Source organism: Bos javanicus, chromosome 3 (assembly GCF_032452875.1).
Source record: "Bos javanicus breed banteng chromosome 3, ARS-OSU_banteng_1.0, whole genome shotgun sequence".
In the NCBI taxonomy this organism is placed as follows: Eukaryota; Metazoa; Chordata; class Mammalia; order Artiodactyla; family Bovidae; genus Bos; species Bos javanicus.
In genome coordinates, this window is record NC_083870.1 from 31,078,003 (window position 1) to 31,090,211 (window position 12,209).

At 33.9% G+C, this 12,209-nt stretch overlaps 1 protein-coding gene across 18 annotated transcripts in view; it reads left to right on the forward strand.

Moving 5' to 3' along the window:
- Positions 1-12,209, forward strand: part of ST7L (suppression of tumorigenicity 7 like) — a 147,548-nt gene that overhangs the window by 57,922 nt on the left and 77,417 nt on the right. For 17 of the 18 annotated variants that reach the window (XR_009735303.1, XM_061410787.1, XM_061410778.1 and 14 more), the window contains 3 exons: positions 2,229-2,379; positions 5,755-5,847; positions 11,140-11,279. Coding sequence is in view for 17 of the 18 variants with exons in the window: in XM_061410787.1 (XP_061266771.1) it covers positions 2,229-2,379; positions 5,755-5,847; positions 11,140-11,279 (384 nt within the window). In the remaining variant the exon portion in view is untranslated. Of the gene's footprint in view, positions 1-2,228; positions 2,380-5,754; positions 5,848-11,139 lie in introns of all 18 variants that reach the window. The other variant, XM_061410776.1, reaches the window with a different exon arrangement.

Below are 12,209 nucleotides of genomic sequence, written 5' to 3' on the forward strand. Positions count from 1 at the left end.
GGATCATGTCATCTGCAAACAGTGAGAGTTTTACTTCTTCTTTTCCAATTTGGATTCCTTTTATTTCTTTTTCTGCTCTGATTGCTGTGGCCAAAACTTCCAAAACTATGTTGAATAGTAATGGTGAAAGTGGGCACCCTTGTATTGTTCCTGACTTCAGAGGAAATGCTTTCAATTTTTCACCATTGAGGATAATGTTTGCTGTGGGTTTGTCATATATAGCTTTTATTATGTTGAGGTATGTTCCTTCTATTCCTGCTTTCTGGAGAGTTTTTATCATAAATGGGTGTTGAATTTTGTCAAAGGCTTTCTCTGCATCTATTGAGATAATCATATGGTTTTTATTTTTCAATTTGTTAATGTGGTGTATTACATTGATTGATTTGCGGATATTGAAGAATCCTTGCATCCCTGGGATAAAGCCCACTTGGTCATGGTGTATGATCTTTTTAATGTGTTGTTGGATTCTGATTGCTAGAATTTTGTTTAGGATTTTTGCATCTATGTTCATCAGTGATATTGGCCTGTAGTTTTCTTTTTTTGTGGGATCTTTGTCAGGTTTTGGTATTAGGGTGATGGTGGCCTCATAGAATGAGTTTGGAAGTTTACCTTCCTCTGCAATTTTCTGGAAGAGTTTGAGCAGGATAGGTGTTAGCTCTTCTCTAAAGTTTTGGTAGAATTCAGCTGTGAAGCCATCTGGACCTGGGCTTTTGTTTGCTGGAAGATTTTTGATTACAGTTTCAATTTCCGTGCTTGTGATGGGTCTGTTAAGATTTTCTATTTCTTCCTGGTCGAGTTTTGGAAAGTTGTACTTTTCTAAGAATTTGTCCATTTCTTCCACGTTGTCCATTTTATTGGCATATAATTGTTGATAGTAGTCTCTTATGATCCTTTGTATTTCTGTGTTGTCTGTTGTGATCTCTCCATTTTCATTTCTAATTTTATTGATTTGATTTTTCTCCCTTTGTTTCTTGATGAGTCTGGCTAATGGTTTGTCAATTTTATTTATCCTTTCAAAGAACCAGCTTTTGGTTTTGTTGATTTTTGTTATGGTCTCTTTTGTTTCTTTTGCATTTATTTCTGCTCTAATTTTTAAGATTTCTTTCCTTCTACTAACGCTGGGGTTCTTCATTTCTTCCTTTTCTAGTTGCTTTAGGTGTAGAGTTAGGTTATTTATTTGACTTTTTTCTTGTTTCTTGAGGTGTGCCTGTATTGCTATGAACTTTCCCCTTAGGACTGCTTTTACCGTATCCCACAGGTTTTGGGTTGATGTGTTTTCATTTTCATTCGTTTCTATGCAAATTTTAATTTCTTTTTTGATTTCTTCTGTGATTTGTTGGTTATTCAGCAGCGTGTTGTTCAGCCTCCATATGTTGGAATTTTTAATCGTTTTTCTCCTGTAATTGAGATCTAATCTTACTGCATTATGGTCAGAAAAGATGCTTGGAATGATTTCTGTTTTTTTGAATTTACCAAGGCTAGCTTTATGGCCCAGGATGCTATGGGGAGGGAGGAGGGAGGAGGGTTCAGGATGGGGAGCACATGTATACCTGTGATGGATTCATTTTGATGTTTGGCAAAACTAATACAATTATGTAAAGTTTAAAAATAAAGTAAAATTAAAAAAAAAAAAAAAGAATTGAACAATTAAATTCCTTCACTGTAAAAAAAGGGCAACCCACTCCTATATCTTGCCTGGAGAATTCCATGGACAGAGAAGCCTGGTGGGCTGTAGTCCATGGGGTTACAGAGAGTTGGACACGACTGAGTCACACACACACACACACACACACACACACGCACACTGTAAAAGAGAAATAAAAAAATGTTGCCACAACTTGTTGTTCCAAAATTGTGTTTTATAATTTTTTACATTTATTGTTTTTTATAATTTTTTACATTTATTGTTTTTTGGAAAAATAAATAATTTTCTCACATATTATTTCTTCAGCTTAGTTTCCATTTTGTATTTAAAGTTGCACATAAGTAATTTATCACCTTATTTTTACCTTTAGGCGTATTCTGATCTTTGGGATTTGCATATATACAAGCATTTTATACACGTTATCAGTAAGACCTTCTTGTCATTTCAACTAGCTTAATGTTTGTTTTTTAAATCAAGTTAACTTTATGAAATTTGAATCTACACTTTTGTGGATGTTTGAATTTAACATAATTTTTCTTTTTTTTGTGTGTGGTGTGTCTATGTGTGTATGTTATTTTTCTAGTATTTACTAGAGATGAAAAGTCTCATTTTACCTCCAGAACACATTCTGAAACGGGGTGATAGTGAAGCAATTGCCTATGCTTTCTTTCATCTTCAGCACTGGAAGAGAATAGAAGGTGCTCTTCATCTGTTACAGTGCACGTGGGAAGGCAGTAAGTATTCTTTTCCAAATGCAGTGCTAATCTTTCTGACTATTCATTGCATTCACAGGTAGTCTTTTTTTAATGAGATTGTCTGGGTTAAGGATTTATTGTTCAGATTGGTTTGAAAGTGAACTCTGCGGTGTTCATTGGTTTATTGGTAGAAGAAATGTGTAATGTGCTTATATTAAAACCACATTTAGGAAAAGCAGGATGAAAAACTGGGTATTCTGCTGTATGTTCACTTATATTAAATATTTATAAGGAAAAATATTAAAATTTATAAACCTTCATTTTTTCATGTGGCTTGCTACTCTAATATTTTTTAAATTGGACTTTTTTTGGTTTTGAGATGTGTACAATATGAAACTCTTTTTTCATTACTGAAATCAACTTAATTCTTTAAAAAAATTTTTTTAAATATTTATTTTTAAAAATTTATATGATGACTGTGCCAGGTCTTTGTTGTGGCATGTAGGATCTAGTTCCCTGACCAAGGATTGAACCCATGCCCCCTGCATCGAGAACTTCGAGACTTAGCTACTGAACCATCAGGGAAATTCCCCCCAATTTTTTAATTGTGGTAAAATACATATAACATAAAAGCATTTTAAACATTTTAAAATGCTCAGTTCTGTGAAATGCATGTACATTGTTGTGCAACCATCACCATCATCCATCCTGAGTTTTTTCATCAACCCAAACAGAAATTCTGTGCCAACTGAAATATAACTCCTCATTGTTTACTCCTTCCCAGCCCCCTGGTAACCATTCTATTTTTTGTCTCTCTGAGTTTGACTACTCTAGGTATCTCATATAAGTGAAATCATACATTTGTCCTTTTATATGTGGCTTATTTCATTTACATATTATTGAAGTATGTGTAAGAGTTTTATTCTTTTTAAGGATGAATAATATTCCATTGTAAGTGTATACAAAATTTTGTTTATCCATTCATCCATCAGTGGACATTTGGACTGTTTCCACCTTTTGGCTATTGTGGATAATGCTGCTGTGAACATAGGTACATAAGAACCTGTTTAATTCTTGCTTTCAATTCTTCTGGGTGTACTCCTAGAAGTGGAATTGCTAGATCATATAATTTTGTGTTTAATTCTTTGAGGAACCACCGTACTGTTTTCTATAGCAGCTGAACCATGTAACATTCCACGTGCAATGCACAGGGATTTCACTTTCTTTATATCCTTGCCAATACTTGTTATTTTCTGCTTTTTGGTAATAGCACCCTAATGGGTATGAAATAGTACCTCATTTTGATTTGCATTTCCCTAATAATTAATAACGTTGAACATATTTTTATGTGTTAGTTGGCCATTTGTATATTTCTTTGGAAAATTGGATTATTTTCCACTAACTACCACATCTCTCATTTGTAACTTTTTAGAATTAGCTGTAGATGAAAATTCAAAAATGAATTCAGTGCACATTCTAAATAACAACTAAAACTTGCTAATCTCCTCAGTTCTCAAACATTGCACTAAGGCACTTTTGGATATTATAGTAAATTCACAAGAGTGCCATGAGATTTTAAATTTTTCATAGAAACGTAGCAATACACCATTGAAACTGTAGCTCTAGATAGTTAAAGGTTTCAGCAGTATTCTCTGTTTTCTTTCAGTGTTGTCACAGCTTTGCAAAGCTGGGTTTTTGTTAGTTGCTATGATTAAAGGAAGTACCACACAAAACTCAGTGTGCAACAGGAAATGAGGATGGTATTATCCAAAGTGATTGTGAGGTTTGAGAAATTATGTGGTGTCCAACAGGCTCATATATCCCATTAGGGAGAAATGATGGTTATTTAAAATTGAAATAACTTTTTTCCTTTAATTTATGTGTATTTTTTTCAACTTGCTGCTAAGCTGTTAGAACAAAAGCTTTTGAAATTGATCAGACCCACTACTTAATAAGTGGAATTGTTAAATACTTCTTACAGCCTAGGGGCATCATAGCAAATTACTGAGACATGAAGCGCACCACGTGTCCTTGAATCAAGAAAATTTGGGAACCTCTGTATTAACTTTTGCTGAGCGTTAGGCACTGTGGTTGATACTGACAATATACAGGTTAATGAAAACAGAACCACTGAAACTGAGGAGTTCGATGTTTTGAGGTACTTAGATTTTCTTTTGGTTTTTCTCCAGTAGTTTGCAAGCTTCTCAAAACTATGTAGTCTGTCTTAATCACTTTGTATGTGTCATCAGTGCCTAGCCTGCTTGGCACGTAGGAAGTTCTCCATAAGTATATGATTGATTTTGTGTTTTGTGAACAATCATCTTAATGAATGATTTTCTAGTGTCACTGATTTAATTTGCTCTGTGACTTCGGAAAGTCGCTGAATTTTATTGTAGCAAAACAAAAATCCGTATTTTGACAAAAGTTCATAGATCCAAGCACTAAAGGAAAAACAAAAACCTTATAATTTTGATAGTTGAGTAGATCAATAAAGATTTCTTCTTTAAGAAGTCTGTAGGAATGGATGATAATCTAGATAAAGGATGCATAAACTTTTTCTGTAAAGGACCAGTTGGTAAATATTTAGTCTTTGTGGGCCATAGTCTCTGTCACAATTACCCAACTCTTACAGCATGGAAGCAGCCTTTTATAATATATAAATAAGGAGACATGGCTATATTCTAATATAATTTTATTTATAAAAACAGATAGTGGTCCAGGTCTGACCAAAGGTGACCCCTTTATATACTTAATTTAGGTACTTTGGTGACCCCTGATCTAAATTAAGCTCTGCTTACAGAAAACTTTGGTATCAGCTCAAATATGAAGTTAGGATCCATTGAAAACTCTTAGGTTGACAGAAGTTATGACTACAACAGTTGTTTGATTTCCCTAAGAAGTGGAATTCACATGTGGAGAGTTAAGTATTTTGTGTTTGTAATGAGGAGACTGAGGCAAGGACACAGCCAGTCTTATCTTCCACTACTCCCTTTAGTTTTATTTCAGTTAGATCAATTCACTATTCTCTAAATAAAATTTATTCTTCTTATTTGTTCCTCTGAATATTTTGTTTCTTTCGTGTAAAATGCATCTCTAAAAAAGAAAACAAAATGCTATGTGGGGGACTTCCCTGGTGGTCCACTGTCTAAGACTCCATGCTCCCAATGCCGGGGGCCCAGGTTACACCTGTAGTCCAGGAACTAGATTCCACATGCCTCAAAAAAAGAAAAAAGATCCCCCATGCTGCCTTGAAGATTGAAGATCCCGTATGCTGCAACTAAGACTGGGCACAACTGAACAAATATTTTTTTAAAATAAATTTTAAAAATACATCTCCAAAATAGCTTTGATTATAGTAGATGATGAAAGTGAGATTGAATTGCATGTCAACAAATGTATATTTTTTTCCCTCAGCTTTTAGAATGATTCCATATCCATTAGAGAAAGGCCATCTATTTTATCCTTATCCCAGCTGCACAGAGACTGCTGATAGAGAGCTATTACCTTGTAAGTAAATATTCAAGTTTTTCTAAACTTAAAATTAGTTGTGAGATTATTTTTCATAGTATTCTCCCATTTTAAAAGTACCTCTGGTTGAAGTTCAGGATACTGTTTAAATACTATTTTAACCAGTTCTTGGATGTAGTTGCATAATTTAGTTTATATTTTTGTGGTAAAACCTTGTACTTGGTTCAGTAAAGGACACACAGATGAAAGTTTTTGTTTTTCTTTTCTTATAAGCAGTCATCTTAAAGAAGAAATAATACCAATCCTTCACAAACTCTTTTCAGAAAATGAAGGAGCACTCTCCAGCTCATTCTGTGAGACCAGCATTACCATAACAACACAGTCAGACAAAACATTCAAGAAAGCTATAGAACAATATCTCTCATGAACATAGACACAAATGTCTTCAACAAAATGTTAGCAAACTGAATCCACCAACATGTAAAAAGGATTATGCTCCATGGCCAATTGGGATTTACCTCACAAATGCGAGGTTGCTTTAACATCTGAAAATGTAATAGAATAAAGGACAATAGATGGAGAATAGCATTTGACAAAAATCCTATACCCATTCATGATAAAAATTCTGAACAAACTGGGAATAAAAGGGAGCTTCCTCAACCTGATAAAGAGCATCTACGAAAAACCCACAGCTCACATCATACTTAATGATGAAAGATTGAATGCTTTCCCCCTAAGATCAGGAACAAGACAAGGATGTCTGCTCTCTTCTCTTCAGCATTGTAGTAAAGGCTCTAGTTAATGCCACCAAGCAAGAAAAAGAAATAAAAGGCATTCATGTTTGAAAGAAAGAAGTAAAACTGTTTTTATTCACAGATGACATAATCTTCATGAATTCCATAAAAATACTATTAGAACTAATAAACTAGTTCAGCAAGGTTGCAGGATATAATATTGATATATATATACACATATATATATATAACTCAGTCATATATTTATATACCAGCAAAACAGACCCAATGAGAGTAGCATCAAAAAGAACAAACAATTTAGGAATAAATTAAAAGAAATGTGAGATTTTTAAAATCCACTAAATACTGCTTGGAAGAATTAAAGAAAATGAAATAGATAGTCCATGTTTATGGATTGGAAGCCCCAATATTATTTTGATGACAATTCTCTTCTAATTGATCTATTAATTCAATACAATTCTTACAAATTGATAAGCTGATCCCAAAATGTATATGGCATGTTAAAGGACCCAGAACAGTCAAAATAATCTTTACAAAGTAGAGTGAAATTGGAGGGACTATACTTCTCAATATATTAAAAAAAAAAGAAATAGAGTCAAGAAGAGAACAAGAAATACATAAGGGTTATGATTGCTGAAAGTGTTTTTGTCTAGTTCCTGCTTTTAGGAAGCTAAACTTTTGAAAGAATAGTCTGCTTTTTGTCTCAGCTGTCTTATCATCCACTCACTCTTTTTCTCTATGAGCTGGTAAATTTGTTGAATTAGCCTTTTTATGATTTAACTGATACGTAAGGATGCTGACAGTTATAAACACTAGTTTCCTCTTATAAAATAAATCTGTACCACAGTTTTTACAATTCTGGGTTCATTAGAACTAAAGTGTAGGAAGGAAAGTTGCAGTTTTACAGCCATCAGACTTAAGAGCTGAAAAGTTCGAACAGATAGATAAAAACTTAGGAGAGCTTATGGAAGTTGAGTATGCTGATATTTTTCTCCCACAATTTTTATTTTTGAGTATGTTGCATATGTGACATGTCAACCATACACACACACATCCATGTGTGTGTTATATGCTTAAATATTTTATTATGTAATCTATTTAACATATACATACATAGCCTTTATATTTTATATCTCTTAACATACATGGGGTTAAGATATGTTTGTAAGTTATATATAATATGTATATTATTAAATACATGTTTTATAAGTAGTCAATGTTGTAAGCACTCTTTGGGTATAAGGGAGCCACTTCAAGTTAGCTTAAAAATAAAGAGAATTTGTTGGAAGAAGCCTGAGTTATCTCAAAGAACACAAAGGCAACAATTATACTTGCACTTTGGAAGAGACCAAAACCAGAAGGCTATCAGGATTTCTATAAGGAGTCATTTCTCTGTGTATCTCTGTCTCTGACTGCATTTTTCAGTCTCTCCTATTCTTACTTTCCTTTTTATTCCCCAACTCCATCTTTTCTTTGTATGAACTTTCATTTCTGCTTCTCTCAGTGTATCTGCTTCATTTTTATCTTGCTCTTTGCAGTTTGGCTCTCCCTTTCTTAGACACATGTAGCCAGGCTTGATAACTCCGGTGCAGCTCTGAATTTACATGTCATCAATTCAGGAGGATAATATAGAATGAAGAATATCTCAATCCTGCTTCTAAAACTTCTGGGAGAGTAAATCAGATTTACCCAGGTGTTCATCTCTAATCCAGTCTGCTATGGCCTAGTGACAGGATCAGGTCGTGTAAACAAAATTACCAAAATATCTCTTTCCCGCTACATCACAAAACTGACTTAGGTGTCGTTATTTTCTGGGAGAGAATGAGATCACTAAGGGAAACTGTATAGAGTGTGAGACACAAATTAAAGGTGAACCATGATGAAAATTTCTAAGGAATGGGTGGCCAATAAGGAGTCAGAAGATTCAGTGAAGGAGTGGTCTGAGACAGGACAGGAACCAGAACTAGATATCCTAGAAACTAAAAGGAGAAAACAAATTGCAAGTGAGGAGGAGTATCCAAGGTATTAAATAAGGTAATTACTGAGAAGAATCCATTGACTTTGGCAATTAGAAGATCATTAGTGTTAGAAATATTTTCTTTCCTCAGGAGAGGGTGGTGGTAGTAGGTTTTGTGTTTCTGTTTTAATGGGAACAAGGATATTTAAGGCAAAGGAATGAATCTTTAATTGTGGAACATTAAAATGCAAGAGTGTATTACATTAGGCTAATACATTTAACCTAAAATAATGCCCCCCAAATCATTACAGAAGTTGCCTGATAATATAAGGCAAGCTTTCATAGTACTGTGAATAAAATCATCAAGTCATTATTTTGTATTGTCAGAGCCTCAGGCTATAAGAACGGAGAGTTTGTGTAATGGAAGGACTTTGTTATTTCTAGGGGTCTGCTAAGTCACTTCAGTCATGTCTGACTCTGTGTGACCCCATAGACAGTAGCCCACGAGGCTCCCCTGTCCCTGGGATTCTCCAGGCAAGAACACTAGTGGGTTGCCATTTCCTTCTCCAATGCATGAAAATGAAAAGTGAAAGCAAAGTCACTCAGTCATGTCCGACTCTTAGCGACCCCATGAACTGCAGCCCACCAGGCTCCTCCGTCCATGGGATTTTCCAGGCAAGAGTATTGGAGTGGGGTGCCATTGCCTTCTCCATTCTAGGGGGTCTACTCATTTGCAAATTCTAGAAGCTATGAGAGGAGGGATGTTCTGGGGGTGTAGTTTGATTATATTGTATATTCTTAGAGTATTTTTTCTGTCTTTATGATAAAATGAACAAATTTTTATTAATGTGGAGCTTTAATTCCCAAGAGTACTTAAGGTTTTTTGCTTTCAATTCTCCTTCAACCTTGATATGACTTAAGGCATTCTGGAATTTGCTTATGAACCTCATAAGTTCAGACTTGAACTATTCCCTTAGTTCACATAGCTATTTAGTTGTCTTTTATGCCTCCTGATAAATTTTTCTCTACAAGTCAGTGATGAAATTTGAACTTTACTTCTAAGGGAGTGTTTCTGTACTAGTCATCCATTATTTTGATGTATTAGCCAAACATTGACTGACAAATGAATCTATAGAAAGCAATCCAAAAAGAAACAATTGGATCTCTCCTATAGTATAAAAATTTCGTATTTTAGAAAATTATCCTATTAAAGCTATACAGTTTTCTACCTCATAAAGTAGGAATAATACTATCTATCTCCTAGGATTATTGAAAAAAATAATATAAATAAAAGCACTTTGTAAGCCACAACATGCTGTCGTTTCATAAATATTATTTATTTTGCTCTCTTACACAAAAGCAACTATAGTAACATTGGCGTATGTAAGTATTTGTTCCCTATCTTTGCAAATACCATGGTTTTTATCTTTTGATTTGCTAGAAGAAGTTGGCCTCTCATGGCTGAGGGACAGAGCATAGGGGACTGATTTTTTGGGGGTGCTGAAAGCACAGTGTTGTTCATAGCTTCTAATGTTTCTAACTTAAAAAAATTTCAGATTTGGTGTGCTTTTACTTTAAACATGACACAAGGCTCTGGAAATTTTCTGCATTTTTAATGAGTTTGCTTTTTGGTATGTACTTTCTGAAGATAGTATATAATACATAAAAAATATCCTGGCTACTGAAGGAAACTTAGGTGTAATCTTCTCTGTGAATCATTATGTTTTAAAATGTTAAATTTATAGTTGACCTTGATTCAGCACTGAATTAGTCATTCCTTACTTATGCAGGGTATTACATCAGGAATTCCTCGGTCTGTGTCCAACCCTGTGAGCAGCCAACTGAAGTCCCAGAATAGCTCTCAGTTTAACAGACATTTATTGAGCACCTACTGTGTACCAATCATTGTAATAGGTTCCTGACATCATTGTTATTCAAGTATTTTCACATTTCAAATAAGATAAAAATACTTGAATACTATTGGTAATGAAATATCTAATCACTAGAAAAATAATAACCTTTGTAAATGTGTAAATGTAAAAATAAGACAATAGACTCCATTTGTGTTCAGAATCTAGGACTTTGATGTTCTGGTTAGATTTTTACAGTGTTCAATGAAATGTCACATAAGTGGGTAAAATTATTAACTGATTGTTCTAGGAAATCTCTAACCACATGTCTATTTCTTGATCTCTGTACTCATGTCTGAGCTCCCAAAGATCAAAAATTAAAACAACACCTTTATAAAGTGCTTACAGTGTTCATCATAACAACTCCATGGCAACTGCTAGAGGGTTTAGCAACTTATTCAAGATCACACAGCTAATAAATGACAAAGCTCTTTTTCAAAACCACCTCAGCATGACTACAATTACTGCTCTTTCTCACAGTGCCATCCTTTTCCCAGTTCCCAGTAGTCATCTAACTATGTAGATGTGCTGTTGATGCTATAAATAATGGATAACTTCTTTCTACCTTGCTTGACCAGAGACTTCTTGTTTTTTTTTTTTTTTAATTTTCCCTTTTTAGTTTTTAGAAATGGATTTCACTTGAAAATATTAAAACTGGCTTACACTATATTCTGAAATAAAATCCATTTCTATCTTTTCTCTCTTTCAGCATTTCATCATGTTTCTGTTTACCCAAAGAAGGAGATTCCTTTTTTCATCCATTTCACAGCAGGACTATGTTCTTCTACAGCAATGATAGCTTTTCTTACACACCAGTTTCCTGAAATCATGGGTGTTTTTGCTAAAGCTGTAAGTATGATCTCAAGGACTTGTATAGAATATTTGTAAAACACACAAGAAACCATCTCTGATCTGTTTGTGCTAAACCAGTTGAGCAGTGGAAGATATTTGTTATAAAGTAAATTACAGGAATTGATTTATAAAGTTGCTGCCATAAATATGTCAAACATAAGTTTTTGGTGATTTGAGCTATATTTTTGTTGCTTAAAAGTTTTGAAAATACAATGTCATAAATTATAAAGCTGGTCTTTGTAGATCACTTTTGGTAGTAAAGTTAACCCTTCTTACTAGTTAAAGAATAATCCAGCCCTTTTAAATGCATTTTCTTTGGGATTTAAAAAAAAAATTCCTTGTTTTGTACAAAAGCCTTTTGGTTTTTCCATTTAAATGAAATCATTAGTTCTAAGGATTTGCTGAATGTTATATTCAAGAGTGCCCCTAGGATAAGGAATAAGTAGGTAAGATAGGACAGTTGAGACATTTGTCCTGGGTTCAGAATGTGCCCTTTCACTCAAAAGTCTTCCTTGTTATTATATGTGCATATTCTTACTGATCTTCCCAACCTTGGATGTAGAACCATCTACAGACCTTTATTTTCATTTTTACCCCTTAGTTTTGAACAGCTTCCCCATTTCCTGACCCAGGCCCAGAAAGTACTTGAGGATTGATTTTAAAGAGAGTATCCTGTGATTATTAACTTTTCTACATAAACCTATTAATTAATGTCACTGACTCAAAGCAAAATTACCAAAGAGAAGTCCCTTTAAGTCTCTAAGCCTAATAAAAAAAGACATGTCTTGTACATCTTTGCATTTTTACTAAGTAATGAATTCAAACCCAAAAAGAAAATGTTAATTCATTATACTCCCAAATAGAAAAGCACTGAGAATCATAGAAATATTAGCCTTTATTTGGTAATGCAGTTTCTATATTTTTCTC